The sequence below is a fragment of the Tamandua tetradactyla genome, chromosome 5, assembly GCF_023851605.1.
Source record: "Tamandua tetradactyla isolate mTamTet1 chromosome 5, mTamTet1.pri, whole genome shotgun sequence".
Classification (NCBI taxonomy): domain Eukaryota; kingdom Metazoa; phylum Chordata; class Mammalia; order Pilosa; family Myrmecophagidae; genus Tamandua; species Tamandua tetradactyla.
Genome location: NC_135331.1, coordinates 94,293,961 through 94,316,623, shown reverse-complemented (window position 1 = coordinate 94,316,623; position 22,663 = coordinate 94,293,961). Strand labels below are relative to the sequence as shown.

Below are 22,663 nucleotides of genomic sequence, written 5' to 3'. Positions count from 1 at the left end.
AGGGCCTTTGCTAATACTATCAGTTCAAGGGGACAGCAGAGATTAGAAACAAATTAATAAACTAATTGTTCAGAAATAACACTACTCCTGGTTATCCCCTGCCCTGAACAACTTAAACAAAAGATAACTTATTCATTTTAGTCATGATTTAGCCCTTCTTAGTTCTAAGTCAAGGAGAAAGAACTCCTTTCCAAGAAAGGAGAATTCTTAAAATTCAATATTAATCTGAGCAACTAGGTAGAAGTAAAATGTGTGGTTCCTGCCAGAGGGGAACTGACATTTTGAGCAGGGACCAGGATTAGCTTTAGCTGAGAAGCTCTGTGCAAGAACCTGTCATGTCAGCAAATGACTACGGGATGGAAGTACATTTGGTTTCACCTTGACACGCTAAAACAGTAAATATTTCACCTTCCCGCTAAAGGTACTGTGTAAACAGCTTATCACTCAACCTAACAAATGAGTCATGGCATACCTGTCCCCTCCTGTGTTGGCTGCTCAGGACAGAAACAAAAACACTTTCTGCCTTTCTAGCCAAGTACCTCCAAGGACAGCTAGAGAATTAATTAACCCTTGTAGCTAATAAGTTGCCAAATACAAGGGCAGAGTGATCAGCTGACATGTACCTGCCTTGGGCCAAATGATTTGGCTCTGACCACAGTGCAAAGACAATAACTCATGAGGACAATTATTGGTTCAAATGAAGTGCACTGTGGTTTTGAGGCATCTTGACCTTCATCCATCTAACTCGGTTCTGAGATGCCTTAGCTGCATATATCTTGGTACCCCAACTCTACCTCCTGATCTCATCTGCCTGCTGAAGCCTTAATTCTTCATTTAACGATCTTATTTTAAAATTTTCTAATTCCATTCTATCTCCTGCCTCTGGCACTCAGCTCTGGGCCTGTGACCCAGAAACAGAAAGCTTCTGGCTAGAGGCTCAGAGGGCCTGCTCACCCCTGAGGGGCACTCCTGTATGGTACCTGCAGATGCTGTTCTTCTTCCTGGAAAGTCTTTTCTAGTTGTTCCACTCTTGCCTGCTGCTGGGCCTGCTCTGCACACAGCTGGCACTGCAAATCCTGTAGTTCCTGCTCCATTTTCACAATTTTCTTTGAGTTCCCCTTTTGGTTCTGCTTTTTCACATTAAGAACAGCTACCTGTTTTTCCTGCATCTGTATTTTCAGCTTCAGAATCCTGGACATGGTAACCTTAAGCAGCCCTAACCTGCTCTGAGATGCTGAAGTGTTTGATGGTTTCTGCTTCTTGTTGTAAAGCTCTGTGACTTTAGAAAGAACAGGGTAAATATGAGCTCCTGTGGTCTTCTCACTTGGGTCAAGAGAAGTCAACTTAGATTCCAAATACTCAGAGCATTGCTTGACCCCTTCACCTTTCCCATGTGACTTTACTGGCTGACCAGGTTCACAAGATACTTTACTTATTTTGGATTTTGAATTTGAAGGGCCTTCAGCTCCAGAACCATCTAATTCATCCAAACTAAATTTCCTTTTAGTTCTCACACACTTATTTTTTTCCATCAACTGGTCACTCTTTGGGGCAAGACAGGGATACACCTTCTCCCAGTCTTCTTCAGTAACTTCATATTCATACTCTGCATTCTCCTTATTTTCCAGAGGCACCCCAAGCTGGATATGGTCTCCTTTACGGATGGAATAGACCTTTAAGGGTTCCAGACGTTCTCTGTTTAGCCAAACACCATTCAGACTCTAGGGAAAGGAAAAGAAAGACAAACTAAGCTTCTTGATTTCCCTCCTGTTAATGGAATTTCATTCTTGCTGCTGTAAAACCCTCTGGCTTTTCAGAAGAAAAACCCTTAAGAACAAATAGAAAATGTTTAAAAAAAACCATTCTTAGAAATAGCATTCTTCAAACAGTGCTTTGGCTGTTTACCTGTACTTCACACTCATGCCTCCAGAGAGCTCCTTGTATAACAGACAGAAATCACCTTAATACTGGTGGAAGAATTATTCAAAGGCAGAGTATTAAAAGAGAACTCAAACAGAATATCATCACCGTACTAAACTGAGGGCAGTGGCCTATAACTGGAAAAACTGCTATAAGCCAAGGAAGCATCACCTAATGATGAGGTTAATGAGGTAGGTTTGGCCAGAAAACTCACTCAAGTACTATTCCTAGATGTACTCCCCGAACACATCAGAACAAACACAGCGTTCTGCAACAGTGTATGAATACCTTGTGTCAAGCTGCAGGCGTGATGTGACCTAATTACCAGCAACACAGGTCCATGGGTGAAACAACATAGTGGTTAAGAGCTTGAGTTCTGAAGTCAGACAGACTTGGGTTCACAGCCTACTAAACCACCTAGGGCTTATCAGATGCATGGCCTAGGGCAATTCTTAACTTCTTTGTGCCTCAATTTCATATAGTACTTACCTCAAAGTCCTGTGAGGAGTAAGAATGAATGTAAAACAACACAGTGACTCACATATAACAAATGCTCAATAAATATTTACTTTTATGGTTTTAATTAATCATAAAATAGGGGTTAAGTGCATGGATCTAGAATCAGACCTTTATGTCTATGTGACTGAGGCTGTATGTACCCCAGAAAAATATGTTCTAAAATCTAATCCACTCCTGTGGACGTAAACCCACTTAAGTAGGACCTTTTGATGAGACTATATCAGTTATGGTATGACCCACTTCATTCAGATGGGTCTTAATCCCATTACTGGAGTCCTTTATAAGTGGGCGAGAGAGAGACACAGAGAGAGAGAGACAGAGAGAGAGAAGCAAGAACTTGAATGTGCACTTACAACTTCAGACTAAGTGTGGCTGCTAAAAGGGCTTACAATCTAGGCTTCAATTTTCTTTAAGAAACCTTAGTATATCTGGTCAATTGTTTCTGGCTTATTTTCACAACACATTGTTCCCAAGGTTTATTCAGTTCGGTGTGTCTCTCGACACCCTTTCTTTTTGTAACTGTGCCGTATTTCATCATATAAATATATCACCGTTCACCATTGTGCTTCTCAGTCATTGTATCCTTCAGCTCCCTCCATCTATTGAGCATCACAAATAAAGTACAAAGTAAACAAACAAACAAAAAAAGAAACTGAATGTGAAACCCAGAAAAGAAGAGTGAGACCAGCAGGTGCTGTCATGTGCCATGTGGCAGAGGAGTCAAAGAGTGCCAGGATGAAATTATCACCTTGATTTGGACATTTTCTCAACGGCAAACTGTAAGCTAATAAATTCCCATTGTCTAGGCCAACCCATTTCACAGTATCTGCTTTAAGCAGCCTAGGAAACTAAAACATTTTATAATCTGGCTCCATCACTTAATAGCTGTGTGACTTTGGTTTGGGCAAGTACCTTAACCTCTCTATGGACCAATAGTTCCATCTATAAAATGGGAGATGATAATAATACATCTCTCATGGCACTTGTGTGGATTAAATGAGGTGACACATGTAATGTACTTAGAAATGTGGCTGGCACATGTTAAGCATTTTACAAGCATTCACTATTATTATGTCCTGGCTTAACTGACATAATATTTACTTAACTTATTAAACAAAACTTAACAATCACCTCAATTCTACGCTTAGGATCCTACAACGTATATATACTAAAAGCAAAAGCGAAGATAGGAAAACTCAACTTGTAGCAGCTGACTGTGGAAAGCACAATACAAGGTCACATACAAGCAAATGTGGGTTTACAAGGCACAGCCTACAAATGCAAAGGAATATCATGTGGAGCTAGGTTAGCTAAAGGATGATAAATGGGGATGGTAAGTCCTAAAATGGACTTGAAACAAATGAGGGGTTTAGAGTTAAGAGACTAGTGGGTTAATCCATATCAAGGACTTAACTTTGGGGAGTAGGCCAGGGATGAACTCACATCCGAAATGAAGCCAAGACTCATCTTTATGTTGGCGACTACTAACTTTCAACCAGAAAAAAAAATACCTGATTGGAAAGCCCAGAGGATGAAGGGTTTAGTATTAGGCCCTTGTTTCTGGTTTTAATTTGGTTTGAGGGGAGAGAGGGAGAGAAAGGCTGGCATAAATACAGACAGAAAGACTGGCCTTAACCCCAGTTCCTTGTGCCTAACCTAGCTCATCTGTCCAACTTTCTCCCATCCTTTCTATTCAGCCTGAGAAAACAATGGGGAGTTATCAGTTCTGCTGATATCTGAGACAAAACTTGCAGAAATAACAAAGGAAAGGGGTGGGATAATGAAGAATCTATTTGAGAACAATTTTTGAGCAGAATAGTCAATTTTAGATTACAAACAGGAAAAAGGTATCAGAAAAGTAATATAACATGAGAGGAGAGGGCAAAGATAAGGATAAATAAATAAATAAGGTTACAGGAGAAGCCCAAGGCTAGAAAGGATAAAGAATCGCTAAGAAGCCATGGTAAACTTTCAAGGCATGTTGTAACCCTCCACTAGATCCTCTGCTTTAATGTGCTTCCCTCCAGAGCCTTTTCAGCCTAGAAAGTAAGCTCTCAAAGTTTTCCCGGATCCCTGCGTACCCATTCGTCACTGCTTAGTGTCACCTAGTAGTATAATTTGGTTGGTAGCCCTAAATCAAGTCTGTTCACAAGGTGGCTATACAAAAGGATGAAATTCATGGTTGAATTAGAACAATGAAGTACAAGTACTGCCCATGATACGATCTAAAAATACCATGGTTTAAATAAATCATGCTCAGTTCAAGGTTTCCTAGATGTTGATTTTTATAACCCAATCCCCAAAGAAAAGTGAGCCCCAGAAAAAAACCTGCTCTATGACTCTGTGGTGATTAGGTTCAGGTGTCAACTTGGCCAGGTGAAGACACCTAGTTCTGTTGCTGTGTGCAAGAGCCAAAGGCATGTGAAGCTCATCTGTCGCTGATTACATCTGCGATTGGCTAGGGGGAGTGTCTGCTGCAATGAATAACGTTTGATTTAATTGGTTGGATGCTTAAATGAGAGAGCTAACGCAGCACTGCTGAAGTAGCTCAGCATACCTCATCTTAGCACTTGCAGCTCAGCCCAGGTCTTTAGAGATGCAGAAAGGAAGCACTCTGGAAGAAGCTGTTGGAAACCAGAAGCCTGGAAAGGAGGCCAGCAGAGATCACCTTGCGCCTTCTTGTGTAAGAGAGAACCTCAGATGAAAGTTAGCTGCCTTTCCTCTGAACAACTAAATAAATCTTTTATTAAAAGCCAATCCAGGGTGGGCCACGGTGGCTCAGCAGGCAAGAATGCTCGCCTGCCATGCCAAAGGACCTGGGTTCAATTCCCGGTGCCTGCCCATGTAAAAAAAAAAAAAAAAAAAAAAAAAAGCCAATCCATCTCTGGTGTGTTGCATTCTGGCAGCTTTGGCAAACTGGAACAGATTTTGGTACCAGGAGTGGGGTGCTGCTACGGTTTGCAAATACCAAGCATGTTGGAACAGCTTTTTAAATGGATAAGGGGAAGATTCTGGAGGACTTGTGAGAAGCTTGATAGAGAAGCTAGAATACGTTGAAGAGACTGTTGGTAGAAATGTGAACTCTTAAGATACCTTTGACAAGGCTCTAGACAGAAATGAAGCATGTGTTACTGGAGACTGGAAGGAAAGTGATCCTTGTTTTAAAACAGCAGATAATCTGGCAAAATTGACTAATGGCTTTGGCTGAAAGATGGATTTTAAAAGCCATGAACGTGGATACTTAGCAAAAGAGATCTCCAAATTAAATGTGGAAAGTACAGCCTGGTTTCTCCTTGCAGCTTATAGTGAAATGTGACAGGAAAGAGATACGTGTGCCCCAGAGATGGCAGAGAGCCCGGGTGCAGTCCTGATCCTTGGAGAGGGTGGAGCCAAGAAAAAGGTGGTTTCCCCAGTGTCCCCCAAGGTTGCATTAGGAGAAAGGCAGGCCTCTGTGTAGGCCCTTGGAAAGGGTGGGGCTGTCGCTTTCAAAGTCCCAAAGATAAATGACTCTCAGACTTTGAAATCTAATAGACTGGGCCCTACAGGTTTTTGAAACTACATGGGTCCAGTGACCCTTGGTGTTCCTTCCTCCCTATGGAAATGGTTATATGTATCCTATGACTGTTCCTCTTTTGTATGTTGGCAGTAAATAACTCGTTTGAGTTCTACAGGTGCATAGCCTGAGGAGAATTTTGCCTTAGAACAGACCATGAATGTAACTAACTTTGATAGGAGTTTGTACTGTTTCTAACTTTGTATTTCATTTGTATTGCTACTGAATTGGTTTAAGGATTTCTGATAATGTGATGGAATTAATGTTGTTGCTGTTTTTTGTTTTTTTTTTTGCATGGACAGGCACTGGGAATCAAACTTGGGTCTCCGGCATGGTAGGTGAGAACTCTGCCTGCTGAGCCACCATGGCCTGCCTGCAACTAATATATTTTGTATATGGGAAAAACATGTCTTTTTTAGGGTCCAGAGGGTAGAATGTGTTGGTTTGAAAAGATGTATGTACCCTAGAAAAGCCATGTTTTATTCCTAATTCCATTTTCTAAAGGCAGCCATTTCTTCTAATCCCTATTCAGCACTGTATGCTTGAAACTTTAATTAGATTATCTCTCTGGAGATGTGAGTCAATCAAGAGTGGTTGTTAAACTGGATTAGGTGGAAATGTGTCTCCACCCATTCCAGATGAGTCTTGATTAGCTTACTGGAATCATTTAACGTAAAAGAGGAAACATTATGGAGAAAGTGGGAAATTCAGAGAGAGCAGTGAACAAGAGAGCCAGGAGAAAGTCACAACAGAGAATGCCACAGAACCACGAAGCAAAGTCTACCAGCCAGCAACTTTTGGAGATGAAGAAGGAAAACACCTCCTGGGAAGCTAGAAAAGTAGCTACTAAATGATACCATGTTCACCCTGTGCCCTTCCAGCCAAGAGAGAAATCCTGACCACGTTTGCCATGTGCCTTTCCAGATGAGAGAGAAACTCTGAACTTCATCAGCCTTCTTTAATCAAGATATCTTTACCTGGATGACTTAGATTGAACATTTCTATAGACTTGCTTTAATTGGGACATTTTCTTGGCCTCAGACTTGTAAACCTGTAACTTATTAAATTCTCCTTTTCAAAAGCTGCTCCATTTCTGGTATATTGTATTCCAGCAGCTAGCAAACTAGAACAGTGTCTTAGCCAACAAGAGGAGAAAAGTAGGATAATCCACACTCCCTTATACATTAACTAGTTCACCTGTGTGTCCAGCTGTTTTTCAATACTTGTTGAGGAGAGCAGAAACACAAACCCAAAGGATAATGTTTTCTTGGAGTTTTCCTAATGACACATCTAGTTTAGTGGTTCTCAATCTTGACTGTACAGCAGTTCAGCTTCTGGTCTTCCAGCAGCTGAGAAGTGGTTCTCAATCCTACTTTTTCAGTATTTGCGTTTAACAGGGATATTTTTTAAAAAGACTGATGGTTGAACATTAAAATTAAGAACTTCTGTTCATCAAAAGATGCCATTAAGAGAGTAAAAGGCAAGTTCAGAGTAGCAAATACTCACTACACTGAAAACTGATGAAGGGCTTGTGCTCAGATATATTCAGAACTACAAATCAATAAAAAAGATAACCCAATTTTTAAAATCACTTGGAAAGGTTTAAAACAAAAAGCAGTGCCTGGGCCTAACCTCAGACTGAGTTAATTGGTCTGGGATGACCGCTAGGCATCAGTATTTTTTATGGCAAATTTACATACAAACACATAGAGTTGTATGTGTTTATGATATAATGCCCCTTTGTAGTCAACTAATAATCTGTTTTCTGCCCTATAGTTTAGCCTTTTCCAGACTGTAATAGAAATGTAATCATATTGTATTCACATGCTCTTTGAGTCTAGCTTCTTTCACTTAATAGCAATGCCTTTGAGGATCATCATGTTGGTGGGTTATCAGTAGTTTGTTCCTTTTTATTGCTAAGTAGTATTCCAGGGTATGGGTGTACCAGTTTGTTTATCCATGCCCCAGGTGTTTTTTCCAGTTTGGGATAATTACAAATAAAGCCACTACACACGTTCATGTACAGGTTTCTGTAAGAACCTAAGTTTTTATTTATCTTGGGTAAATAACTAAAAAATGAGATGCTGGGTAAGTTAAGTGTATGTTTAACTTTATAAGAAACTGCCAAACTGTTTTTCAAAGAGGAGGTATGATTTTCCATTCCCACCTGCAATGTATAAGAATTGTGGTTGCTCTGTATCCTCACCCATACTTGTTACCATACATTTCATCTTAACCATTCTAATAGGTATGTATCAGTCAGTACTTCTGAAAAAATCCTTTACTAATGCATAACATACAAACAGAAAGTGCACAAATTATAAAATGTACAACTAGATGAATACTCACAACATGCATATAATGTAACTACACCAGGTTTAAAAAAATAGATACTACATGATCAGCATCCCAGGAACCCCCCGTGCCATCTTCCTCCTTCCCCCACCCAATAAGGTGACTACTATCCTGATTTAACATCACACATTAGTTTCTGAACAGTATATAAATGCCATCATACTTTGTATTCTTTTTACATCTGGCTTCTTTACCTTAATATTATGTTTGTGAGATTTATCCATGTTGTTGGACATAGCAATTCATTCATATTCATTACAGTATAGTGTTTCATTGTAATAATATTCCTATTTATTTATCCATTCTTCTATTGAGGGACATTTGGGTTATTTTCCTGGCAGTGAAAATACTGTGTCATGAGCCAAATGGATAGCCAGACAGATAGATATAATCAATGCAAAATAATTTCCCAAGACAGTTGAACCAACTCATGTTCCCAACAGAAGAGTAAAAGTTCCTTTCCTTTCTATATCCTTTCTAATACCTGGTATTCTCAGACTTTAATTTTAGCCATTCTGGTTGGCGTGTAGAGGTATTCCATTGTGATTTTAATATGCATTTCCCTGACCATTAATGAAGTTGAATAACTTTTTTATGGTTAATGGACACTTGTATAGCATCTTTTATGAAGTGTCGGTATCCTTTTAAAAGATAACCCATCTTAAAAATTGGGTTATCTTTTTTATTGATTTGTAGTTCTGAATATACCTGAGCACAAGCCCTTCATCAGTTTTCAGTGTAGTGAGTACTTGCTACTCTGAACTTGCCATTTACTCTCTTAATGGTGTCTTTTGATGAACAGAAGTTCTTAATTTTAATGCACTACCATCAGTCTTTTTAAAAGATATCCCAGTTAAAAGGCAAAGGCTTAAAAAGTAGAGTTGAGAACTATTACTCAGCTGCTGAAGACTAGAAGCTGAACTGCCCCAAATAGTAAGATTTGTTCATACAGAATATATTCACTGGAGACTTCAAATGCCAGAGCCTACAGAAGAACAAAGGGAGGAATCAAGGGGCGGGGGAGGGCGGAGGTGCGCGACTGAAAAGCATTAGGCAGAAGGAGAAGAAGGGCAATGGCTCAGACACGGCTGCTCTAAATCTCTAGGACCGGACAAACAACTAAACCTACCAAGGCATTTCAGATTGTGACCTCTCTGAAACACATTTTTTGTGAAAGAGCTGTATACCAATACGAAGCCTGGACCATCTTTAGAGCATCTCAAATAATGGAAACCTACCAAATTAGAAGCATCCTAATATTTTGTACCACAGTTAATGTTCTCCAACGTTGTTTTTTTAAGCCAATTATAAAGCAAAATTGCATTTAATGCCATTTTTGTATCTATACTAAGCTCCCATTTTCTGGCCATTCCAGCAGATAAGTGAGACGATTTTATGAAAAGAGAATGTAGATTTGAGTTTTAAACTATTAGAAATATCTAGCTCTTGAGAGAGATTTGGCAAATTACTTCAAACATGACTATACCAATAACATCCAGAAGCTGAAACACAAATCCCTCATTAGAGAAAAGGGCAGTCAAGGCATAATGCCAAGGAAGAAGCCAGAAAGAAAGGGAACATCTGTTTAGGGAAAAAAAAAAAAAGTGTGTGTGTGTGTATATGTATGAGCCTAGAGAATATAATGCTGAGTGCAATAAGCCAGACACAAAAGGACAGATACTGTATGACTCTACTTTTATGACTATGGTAAAGGTAAAATCAGAGGCTTATAATATAGAACACAGGGGACTTAGAGATACATAGGAGCTAGAAATGGGTGAAGAGTTAGCTAGAGGTTGAACTCAAATGTAAAGGAATAGACAGAAGTGAAGGTGGTTCACTAATTGGGCTACAAGTAATACTACCATATTGAAGGTGAATGTGATTGAAAGGGGTTGTATAAAGACCTATGGGTCCCACTGGTTAACATTACAAATATAAATAAGTTCTTGCATGAACTACTTCAAAAGTATAATTCTTGTACAAAAAATGATTCTGTATACATATGATCCAATATTGTGCTGCTACAAGGAAGAATGAAATTGAGGCATGCTACATTGTTAATGAACCAGTGGGACATTTGGTGAGGCAAAATAAGCCAGAAACAAAAGAGCAAATATTGTATGGACTCCTTTATAAAATGCAAGAAAACAGGGGCCTAGATTGTAAGCTTTTATAGTAAACACAGTTGGTCCGGAGTGGTAATCGTTATTTCAGAATTCTGAGAGGCTGTTTTATATATGTATAACCTGATATTTAGAGATAAGAATGAAGCCCATCGGGTCAGAATTAAGGTAGTTCAGAGCACAGGGGTAAGAAAGACTTTGTCTGTATTTTAGAACCTCACCTCCTCTTTGAGACCAAGGAAGAAAGGCTTATTTAGTTTCAAACCTAAATTTTCTATAGCACATAATCTGACTCAACCTGTCCGCATAACTCATTTAAACAACCAAAACATAGGGAGCCCAGAAAAAGAATGAGGGCCTTTAATCCTGTATAGCTTAATGTAATACCTGGATACACCCTAGAATATATTAAATAGGTAATCAAAACGTATTGGCAAAGTCCATTGAGGGATGGGAGAAAAAATATGGAACCATTAAAATTTACCACCAGGGAAACCCCTGATACTGTGCCAAACATTAAGGACACCCAAATCCATAGCCCAAGCCCTTGATCTTGAGGTTTACTCTTGTGAAGCTTATGTAGGTAGTGGAGAAGCCTAGCCTACCTATAGATATGCCTAAGAGTTATTTCTGGAAGACCTCTTTTGTTGCTCAAATGTGGCCTCACTCTCTCTAAGCCCAACTCTGCAAGTGAAATCACTGACCTGCCCCCTACATGGGACATGACATCCAGGGGCGAAAGTTTTCCTGGCAGTGTGGGAGATGACTCCCAGGGATTAGTTTGGCCCTGTGTGATCAACAATGCCATCCTGAACAAAGGGAGAAAAAAAGTGTAAATTATAAGGTATCAGAAGCTAAGAGAGTTCATATAGCATCAAAAGGCTACTCTGGAGGTCATTCTTATGATGACTTCAGTTAGACATTGCTACCTATCAAAACTTGCCAACCCTCAACCAAAACCATTCCAGCCAATCCTAAAGAACACCTAGAGCAATATATAAGACCCTACAAAAGTTCCATGAACTAAGGTAACCTTCCAGAAACCTACGAATTTCAGATGGGTCCCTGGACCAGATAAGTCCTGAAACCTAAAGGGGCCAGCCTTTCCAGAACATCAACTAGTTCCATCTCCCTATACCATATTACTGACAGCCCCTTCCAACATGAAAAAGTCAGAATGGCCACAGCCCAAATACCCCTAAAGAGTAGGAAAAAGGCCAAAGGTGATGGCGGAATTTTACAGAGAAGGTAGGGTCAACAAACAAGTATGAGTGCTGAATCATTAACCCGATATTTTTTTTAGTCTCCAGTCTCTTACAGCAGCTAGAAGTGAAAACCTAAAATTGTGGAATTGTAACTCATACCAAACTCTAAAATCTTTTCTACAACTAATTGTGCTGTGCTTTGAAATCTATTGCTTTTTTGTGTATATGTTATTTTTCACAAAAAAGAAAAAAAAAGTCAACTGTGATGATCAAAAAATACTTATTCCTTCTAACCTCCAATGTTCTGGAGCAACTAGAAGGAAAAATCTGAGCTGATGGTGTGACAGCCCATGACAAACTCTGGGAGCTGTCCTATAACTACTTGTTGAAGAGTGCTTTGAAAATTATTGCTTTTTTCTTTCTTTGCTTTGTATATATGCTATATTATACAATAAAAAAGTAAAAAAAAAAAATGTTAAAAAAGGGGTGGTGGGGTGGATGTGGGGAATAGTTGCTCCAACAATACTCCAGTCATTCTCTCAAAAATCAGAATTTTCTCACAAACTAAATTAAAGCTAAGAGTAAGCTTTCAACCATTTACAGAAAAAATGTGGAGAAATCAGGAACCTACCTTTCCTCTCTATTATGTGACAGGAACTGAGAAAGGAATCATATAATAAGAATAACCCTAGATGAAAGGGTACTGAGCGCATCCTTGGAGGGCGGTCATGATCTGTTGTTAGGTCAAGCTGCCTCTATACTCCTACGGTTGACATTCAAGGAACACTGAAATTAGTCAGCTGGTGGCTTCCTAAACTCTCAAAATTTGTTAGGCCTATTAATGGAGTACATCCATACCACACACAGTCAAGGAAATAATTAGTAAAGAACTTACCTATTTGATATTGTAACCCCATTTTGCAGATTGCCAACTCTATAGAGGAAAATACCTTTTCCTAAGGTGTTTTGATATAAGACATTACAGAGGCTTTAAAGTCTTACAGATTTATCTTAAATATACATATATATTTTAAATCATGCAGCCAGTATAGCAAATTGCCTCTGTCCTTTACTGGTATTTGACCGCAGGGCATAGTAGTCAGACCTATCTGAGTTTAAGGCATGGCTCATTCACTCACTCATCAGTCAGTTATGTTGATAGCAAGTCAATTTATCTCTGGACCTCAGGTTCATCTACCTACAGAAGAGATTAAATTAGGAATCTCTAAGAACCTTTTTTCAGTGTCAATTTCTATTCTGTCATAGCACCTTGCTAAGAGTACTGAACCAACTTATTTAGCATTTATATCCCCTCTTTCAACTCAGTGCCAACTCAACTTAATCCTAGTGCAGGAAGGTACTTTCTCCAACAGCTTAAATCTAGCAGTTTTATGCATGCAAAATGAAGCTGCTAGGCAGACCTGCAGGAGAGCCTCCCTTCTAACAGGTACATTTAAAATCTTTCCAACCAGAGCAGCAAAGCAGTAAAATGGTGTCTGCAGGCATTTCATGCTTCCTAATCCTTAACTATTTACAATAGAATTTCCCTCCCCTCATAGTCTATTTTCATTGAATTTCTAGGTGCTTATATATCTGCACTTCAGGTACTACCTAATTGCTGGGCTTTATACAATTATTTCACCTCCCTTAGTATAGTCACAGTAGACCAGGTGTTTGCAAATTGGTTTAAAGCAGAAAAATCCTTTACTCAAAGGAAATCTTCCTCAGAATACCAATTTGTAAAACAGGTCAAAGGCCTACTTAATTTTAAGTAAGCCTACTTAAAATTAGGCCTAAGAGTCACCTCCAATAAAACCTCTTCTGTTGCTTAGATGTGGCCTCTCTCTCAGCCAACATGACAAGCAAACTCACTGTCCTCCCCCTCTCTTCATGGGACATGACTCCCAGGGGTGTGAACCTTCCTGGCAACGTGGGACAGAAATCCTAGAATGAGCTGGGACTCAGCACCAAGGGATTGAGAAAACCTTCTCGACCAAAAGGGGGAAGAGAGAAATGAGACAAAATAAAATGTCAATGGCTGAGAGATCCCAAATAGAGTCGAGAGGTTATCCTGGAGGTTAATCCTACGCATTAAATAGATATGACCTCGTTAGTCAAGAGGTAATAGAGAGGCTGGAGGGAACTGCCTGAAAATGTAGAGCTGTGTTCCAGTAGCCATGTTTCTTGAAGATGATTGTATAATGATATAGCTTTCACGACCTGACTGTGTGATTGTGAAAACCTTGTGTCTGATGCTTTTCTTATCTACCTTATGGACAGATGAGTAAAACATATGGATTAAAAAAAGTAAATAATAGGAAGAACAAATGTTAAAATAAATTTAGTAGATTGAAATGCTAGTGATCAATGAAAGGGAGGGGTAAGGGGTAAGGGGTATGGTGTGTATGAATTTTTTACTGTTTTCTTTTTATTTCTTTTTCTGAATTGATGCAAATGTTCTAAGAAATGATCATGATGATGAATACACAACTATGTGATGAAAAAAATGTTCATATTGTATGTTGATTGGTTTTATAAATGAAAATTCTTTTAAAAAATTAAAAAAGAGGCAGCCGGGAGGAGGGGTGTTTAAATAAATAAATCAATTACATTTTAAAAGGGACTTAATCTGGTTGGAAGGTATGGAGAAGGAAAGGTGCTACATGCACTCAGCTCACAGCTTCTCCCCCTCTCCTTGCCCCCTGAGTCATAGGAGTCCAGAAGCTTCAGCAGATTTCCAGGGTCTTTGGACCTTCAACTCAGAAACGGTCAATTCCAAGGTAACATAGTCTTGTTTTTAGATCAGGACATATTGCCCCAATTCAGGTGTTCTCTTCAAAGTAACAAAGTAACTAACTCCAACTTAAAAGTCATTAGAAACTATTTTGGCATAATACAATTTCTGGCAGCATAAAGAGTGGTTGCCTCTGGAGAAGAGAAATATTTGGCTAGGGAAGAAGAGAATATACTTTTGAACCTTTTGAATACTGTGTCATATATTAGCTATGAAAAAGAGTAATTTAACAATAAATTAAAATTCAATAGAAGTTATTAGGAGTCTGCGAATTCCTGTACCTTGTTGTCCATAATTGTCCACTGGCCCTCAGCATTCTGCTTCAAAACACAGTGGTTGCGGGAAATCATCAGAGGGCAGACTTTTGATACCAGTTGGTATGTGACACCAAATCCTCGCCCTACAGTCACCTAGGAAAACAAGAGCAATGTAAGAGACACAATCAGTCATATGTTCAAAAGGGAGGTTCTTTACAATCTTGTCAACCAGTAGAGTACACAGGTTCTGACTTATGAAACCAGACTATGCTATCTCCTCCTTCAGTGGTCATGGGAGCCACCAAGGAAAAGTCTTCATAAAATAGGGATTTACAGGCAGAAAAAGGCATGAGGTTGTGACAAGAAAAAAACAACTGAAAGGAATTAATCATGGACTCTGAGGACTGGTGGGATCATTAAGTCATCTAGATCATTTGGTTCAGCCACCAATAAGTTGGAGAAGTTCTATGTATTTCTAGGAATGGTTTTAAATGCTGCCAAGAACCATAGCTTCTAAACAAAGCAGTCCCTCTGTTTTTTGTTTTGTTTTGTTTTTTTGCATAGGCAGGCTCCCAGAATTGAACCCAGGTCTCCAGCACAGCAGGTGAGAACTCTGCCACTGAGCCACTGCTGCCTGCCCATCCCTCTGATTTTTTAATAGCTCTTATTTGATCACTTTCTCCTTATAAATTTTATCCACTGGCCCTGCCCTGTGCACCATCAGAGTCTCCAATCCCCCCTTCCATATGATAGCCCTTCAAATATTTAAAGACAGCTATAAAGCATCCACACACAAAGTCTTCTCTTTTCCTAGTTCTGTGTTCCCAGTCACTCCAACTTAACTTCAAGGGCATGGGTGTAAGTCTATTTGCAATCCTAATGGGTCTGTGAAAAGATCCCTGGTTTATCTTTATTCCTGGATGTCATATTAAGAAAAATATGCATAATTTCTATTACACAGTAGAGTTCAAGTATTACTTCCCCAGTTTTAAATATTTTCACTGTGGCGTATAAATTGCATTAGCTTTCAGAGATAGCAGGTCTATCCCACTGCCAATGTGTCCCTGGGTTTAGAAATTATTAAATTTCTTGGTGTTTCCCCCACCAAGAATTGATAAGTCATGTCTCTTCCTTTCTCTATTTAACTAATTGATAAATCTGGATTCAATTGCAAGATTTTATATTGATTCCTGTTAAATTTCACCTTTTTAGTTCAGCTTGTCACACCAGCTTGTCAAGACTTACTCTTCCGTTAGACATATTCATTATCCCTTCTAGCTTTGTCACCCACCAAATGATAATGATGCCCCTGTAACTTCATTCAAGACACAGATAAAAGTATTGAAATGGGACGTCACCAAATGCAAAGCTTTCAGTAAAGGTTAAGAAACTTTCTGTGATACAATCTAGGTAATCCTTCCACCAGTTACTAATTCAACCAAAAGCCTTTGTGTTGAGACCATATTCTCCATCTTGTTCACAAGGTCAGCAGAAGAACCTCTGGTTGCAAAAGAAGCCCAAATTCACATCTACCATACTTTCCTGACAGAACAGTCCAGACAATAATAATACTGTCCAGGAAGGAAATGACATTTTTCTGAGATCCATGTCTTAACAATTTCCTGCTTATTCTTCTCAGTGTACACAAGCTACCTCTCCTTAATGACTCATACTGGAACCTAAGCTGGAAGCAGCATTAAGTCAAACGGTCTGTGGTTTTTCTAAAAACTACCTTCCTTGCTTGTGAAAGTCTTTCAGAATCATTTCTGTTCTCCTCAAGCTCTCAACTGTCTTAATTCTCCTTGCCCCAATCTATTTCTCCCCACCAACTCTCATCTCAGTAACTGGTACTACCATCCAACCACCTGCTCAGCCCAAAACTCAGAAGTCATCTTGATTCCTTTCTGTCCCTCATCCCACATTCCTATCACCAGCAAATTCTACTGGCTCTAATGTCAGAAATGTCCTAAATTGGTTCATTTTTCTGTCTGTTGCTACCACCCTGGTCTAAACCATCTAGCCTCTTAACTGCTCTATGTCCCCTTCATTCTTCACACAGTGGCTGTGTGAAGACAGATCATTTTACTTCTTTCCTTAAAACCCTCCAATGATCCAAACTTCTTTCCATGGCCATATAGTCCTGAACGTTTTGATCACCTTTGCCTCTTCAGTCTTATCACATACTATGAGCCCCAACACTCACTGTGCTTCAGCTACTCAAACTTTCTTTATGTTCTTCAAAAACCCCAAGTTCTAACCTATCTTATAGTTTTTCACTTGTCCCCTCCACCTAGAACACTCTTCTCCCAGACCTTTGCGTGGTCTATTCATCTTTCAAGTTTCAGCTCCTTAGAGGCCTGTCCTGATTGCCCTATGTGAAATTGCTACCTGCTTCCTTCATCACATTCCCCCTATTATTAGCACGTACTTGTTGTGATTCAAATTACCTTGCCTGTTTTACTTTTTGTCTCCCTCTTACTAGACTATAAACTTCATGAGTATATCCTTATCTGTCTTGTGTATTCCTTTACCTGGCATGGTGCTCAGCAAATATTTTGAATGAATGAAAGAATAAAGAGTTCTCATATGAATCCTTCCAGGTTCTAGAATGGGTATTTTTTAGGTTGGAAGTTGGAAACTGGGTTATTACCAGCAGCAAGGAGCTCTTACAATCTACTTCCTCTTTAAAATGTAGTGACAACAACCTGCACCTCCACCAAAACCCTGAGTCAGAAGTTTTTCTGTTCTTTGTCAGTTTGCTAGAAATCCCACCAATTATAGAAGCTCTTTTGAGTTAATGTGTTTATCCTTTAAAAGTGCAATACTACTGGAATGTTTAGGGATGTATCTGTTGTTGACATTAAGTAAGAATTTCCACTTACATAGCTTTATTTCTAAGAGTACTGCTGGTGAGAAGTAGTCCATATGCCGTTTTAATACATGCAGGAGACAAGCAAATTGCCATTTGGACAGCCTGGGGAAAGTGGTATAGAAAGGCAGATAGCTGCTAAAGAAATTCTGCGTTTTTCTGAATTGCCTCCTACAAACTCTGAATTCAGGGAAGGAAACACTCTTTTTCATCCTTCCCTTCACTGACTGGTCCTAGAATTTACTTTGGTACTCGATTGACACTTCATTTACACCACAGTTAAATCATCTTTAGTGAGTTTATCTGGAAATCTCAGTACCATTCATTAAATAAAATTAAATTTCCCATGGAAACTGAGTGCCAACAAACTGCCAAGTTTTGAGTACCCATATATTAGGGGGTTTTTCCATTTACAACTTTGCAAGTCCTTGGGCTTCCAGATATCACTGGTTCAAAAGATCATCTTAAAAGCAAAAGAAAAAACAAACAACAAAAGATCATCTTGCCCTTGCTCATGTTTACTAATGCTATCCCCTTCCTCCTGGATATGACTTCTACTATTTCACTAACTGACCACCAAGTACTTTGGAACCAACCTTTCCCTTTTTCCAACCCCCTCGAAGGAAAAAGGCTCCATGAAAACCAAATATAAAGAAAAAGAACAACAAAAAAGATACTGTCTTTTTTCCCCCCAAAACTCTACATTGATATATGGCCCAGGGACTACCTAATTTGTAATAAATCCATATCTTATTTGTTTTTCCACCAAACTCTTGGCTTAAGAAGTTAAAGACAACTTACTTCAGTAAGTGAAATGGAAGGAACCCTGTTTTACCACTTTATCTGTGAAATGTAGGGCCTTGAGGGGAACTGGGAAGGCAGGAAACTGACTTTACTCTGCTGTTACAATCAAATGATGCCAGCACACCTCCTAAAATCTTGTGCACACAGCTTATGCTATGGTTTGGAGACAATTACAGTTAAGACCCCATCTCTTGGCTTTGATTCAAGTCTTTCTTCACACATCTTTCAGGCTATCCTCCAACTACTACCTAAAGAGCACACCTTGCAGACTGCTCTGCATCCCAGCCTGCAAAGCAACCGCCCGGTACCTCCTGGCCAAGGTTTCAACAGACCTCACCAAAATGCCATCTTAAATGGAACACACCTTGGAAACTATGATGTTTATGTTTCACAAATTTCCCAGGGATAAAGACTACTTTTAAAATGAAGAGCTCTCATGGAAAAGGAATTCCTGGATTTTTGGAGATCAAAAAGACCCTCTGGCTGAGGACAAAATAATGAAGGATCTAGACCAGTATTGATGACAAAGTTGGCTTCCAGGGCTTCTTTTTGCTAATTGCTGGGCTCACCAACACGTGTAATGACTATTTTTGTAGAATACATAAAGCAGAAGGGAAAGAAGTAGGCAGAATTAAGAAATTAATTTCCCCCACCCTCATAAGAATTATCCCAAGAGCTGCTTAAGGAATCTTCCCAACAGTTTCCCTCTGCATAAGGATTTCAAAACAGATCGGGTCCTTAGAAAATGTACAAATAAAATCCAACTCCCATTTGACACACTGTGGAAGAAAAGTCAATTAAATGCCAGATAAGCTTTTAATTTTTATATTTTTTGCATCATCTTACCCTCAATAAGCCAATTTATTTTAGGAGGTGTGCTGGCATCATTTGATTGTAACAGCAGAGTAAAGTCAGTTTCCTACCTTCCCAGTTCCCCTCAAGGCCCTACATTTCACAGATAAAGTGGTAAAACAGGGTTCCTTCCATTTCACTTACTGAAGATATTAAATTTCTTTTTTAATATCTAAAAAAAAAGAGCACATCTTGAGGATAATCACGCCAAGCAGGTCTTCTCCTTTGCCCAGGCCCTCTAGGCAAGCCGCAGTCATCTTCACCATTCACTCAGGTTTGTATGCATCTTTCCCCATAGAAGCAGCCACACAAAATTACCCAATAGCTTAAATGTCCAAGAGTGCTTGACAGTCCTCTTGCCCTTGCTGCAGGTGCTTGAATTCTTTCTCCTTATGCTACCCTCCAAGACTCCCAGTGCTATCACACGCTGTCCAGGAGAAGTAATAAATTAATCCATAGCAACTGAATCTGAAAGAATGTGTTAACACTCGAGTATTAAGTATCTAATATGGTTGCATGTGAGAGTATAGCGCATATACAGGGACTCAGATTAAGTGACACTTGTGAAAACCCCAACCCTATACAAAAGAAGTAAAGTTAGCATTATCCAGGTGTTAATGTTTTAATTTGTTAATTCCCAAAATGAATACACTTTGGGGAAGACTATACTGCTTATAGGAAAAGTCTAATTAAATATACAAAGAATAAAACTTGGAAATTAATCCCAAATAATGATCAACCACCTAGTTTTACTGCAAAGTGAACCTCTCAAATTATTTCCAAACCAAACTTCAATCACCACAGGTGGATTCCTGATTCACCTCTCCTTCCCAACATGATCACAACTCTTACTCCTCCTTTCTAGAACCATCATCCCACTCCTAGACACCTGTATTAGTTTGCAAGCTGCTGGAATGCAATATACTAGAAATGGAACAGCTTTTGAAAAGAGGAATTTAATAAGTTAACAAGTTTACAGTTCTAATACTGACAAAATGTCCAAACTAAGGCACCCAGAGACAGACACCTTAATTCAAGGAAGGCTGATGGGTCTGGAACACCTCTGTCAGCTCAGAAGTCACGAGGCTGTCATCTGCTGGTCCCTTGCTCCTGGGCTCCATTGCTTTCAGCTTCTGTTCTTGTAAGAGTTCCTCACTTTGCTTCTCAGGGGCTGGCTTTTATCTCTTGGCTTCCCTTGGCTTTCTACAGGTTCTGGCTTGCTTAACATCGCATGGCGATGTCTGCTGAGTTCCAAGCATCTCCAAACATCCCCAAACATCCGTGTCTCTGTTCTCCAAGTGTTGGCATCTGTGTCAGCTCTGCTCTGAAGTTCAAGTCCACCCTGAGGCTTTTGACTCTCTCCAAAACGTTTCCTCATTTAAAGGATTCCAGTAAACAAATCACGACCCACCCGGAATGGAGGGAGTCACATCTCCATCTAATCAAAGGTCACACTCAGTTTCCAACCTACAGTATTGAATCAGGATTAAAAGAAACGGCTGCCCCTTCAAGACTGAATCAAGATTAAAACATGGCTTTTCTGGGATACATACTTTCAAACCAAGCACAGCGCCCCAAACTGGAACCTCACCTCAAATTTCTTTTTTTTTTTTCCACTTATGCACGCATTAGCAAACATCATAAGCAACCTCTAGAGAGGAGAACTCCTACGTTTCTGAATCCCCACCTTCTGCCCACTTCAGGAGGTGCCACTCGGCGGCGGTACAAGACTCACAGGATAAACGTGGCCTATCCCAAAGTGCCAATTATCCTCCGAGTTGGAAAAGAGGAAGATACTTTCACATTAAGGTTTGAGTATTTTAGGGGACATAAACTAAAACTCGCAATCGTTTTCAAAATAAACTCGGGAGTTCACGCTCTGGGTAGCCCTTCCTGACTCCGCCTTAAACTTAAGGGGGTTGACAACTCAAGGTGGAAGTTGGGGCAGCTCTGCCTCATACTTCCCTCGCTCCCCAACTGGCCGTCCCAGTCCCCTTTCTCCTCCTGGAAACTCCAGTTTCTTCTCACATCGTCTATGCGCACTCCTCGCTCTGCTCCCTCCACTCTAATACTTCCTACAACCCCGACTCCTGCGCAAGCTCGTCTCTCAGGTCCAGGCCTCTTTCAAAGGGGCCATCTTCTAGCTCCTAGTCCCTGTGTCCAGCGCCTCTGTCCCCGGCCCCTTATGGCCCTCTATTCTCCCATGAACCGTATTTCAATTTTCTCACTCGATGTCTACTTCCCCCAACACACACTCCAACTCAGACCCCACAACCGCTCGCACCAGAATCATTTTTCTCCTTCGGTCCCACGGGCCCCTACGCCTTCCCTCCCCTCCCCTTTTCCTCTACTTCCACCAACCCCCGTCCCTCGCACCAACTGGAACCCTCCCCCCCTCACCTCGCTTCCAGCCTCCAGCAGCAGCCACTCGGCGTCCATCCCCACCCGCTGCAAGCACCAGCTCAAACCACTGGAGCGGTCTCCCGTGTCTAAGGAGATGGGATCCCCCATAGCCCAGACGGCCTAGGTCAGACCCCGGCCGCGGTCAACACACAGCGAGGTCCAGGTCCCAGCTCCTACCGCCTCTCGGCTTCCTCGCGAGTGCCATACCTAATCAACAGACAGAAGCAATCGCCTCGCGCTCGCGATCGATGTGATCACAAGTTCGGGCTACTTGCCCAGCCCCGCCTCCGGAGAGCAAGCCAGGGGCAGTGCGCCTGCGCAAACGGCCAGGCGGCTGTGGAGGTGTGCTAACGCTAGCGTGCTAACGTCCAACCTCTGGTTAGGGCCGGGCAGCCCGAGGCAATCAACTGACCCTCCCCGCTTCCCGCACTCTCCAGAACCCCAACCCCAGTCCCAGCCGCCCCAGACTGGAGCTTCTCCTCACTTACCTCCCCCACCTTCTCTCGAAACTTGTACTTACGACCCCTATTCTTATAACTTGTACTTAGATCCATACTATTTAAAACTGTAACCCACTTTTGAACAACTTCGTGGTAATTTTTAAATCTAAGTCTGTCTCTCAATAGTATCTATTTCTCACGACCACCTTGTATTACCCAATTTGATAAATTATACTAGGCAAATCTATAGAGGCGGAAAACAGATGAGTCCTTCCCTGGAGCCCAGTGGAAGCGGAGGATTGAGTGCAAGTGGACTTGAGGAATTTGGGCGATGATGTAAAGGTTCTACAACTGAATTGTGGTGGTGATTGCACAACCGTTTCACCAAAAAAAAAGTCAAACAACTACACTTCCTGTGTGTGAATTCTATGGTATGTAAATTATTCTCAATAAAATGTGTTTGTTTTTTTTGTTTGTTTGTTTAAATCTCCAACATAGTATGGTAGCTACTCCGGGTAGATAGTAACTTCCTCTGGGATGATACAATGTCCGCTGTTATCTTTTCA

At 40.4% G+C, this 22,663-nt stretch overlaps 1 protein-coding gene across 6 annotated transcripts in view; it reads right to left on the bottom strand.

The window, feature by feature from the left end:
• Window positions 1–21,956, bottom strand: part of RNF8 (ring finger protein 8) — a 76,951-nt gene extending 54,995 nt beyond the window's left edge. The window contains exons 1-3 of one of the 6 annotated variants that reach the window (XM_077161662.1): window positions 21,865–21,956; window positions 14,754–14,882; window positions 981–1,721 (exon numbers count right to left, since the gene is read on the bottom strand). In XM_077161662.1, the coding sequence (XP_077017777.1) occupies window positions 981–1,721; window positions 14,754–14,822 (810 nt within the window). In that variant the 5' untranslated portion in view covers window positions 14,823–14,882; window positions 21,865–21,956. Of the gene's footprint in view, window positions 1–980; window positions 1,722–14,753; window positions 14,883–16,932; window positions 16,954–16,987; window positions 17,009–17,041; window positions 17,106–21,654 lie in introns of those variants that run through there. The other 5 variants (XM_077161660.1, XM_077161661.1, XM_077161663.1 and 2 more) reach the window with 5 other exon arrangements.
• Window positions 21,957–22,663: the final 707 nt, after the last annotated feature.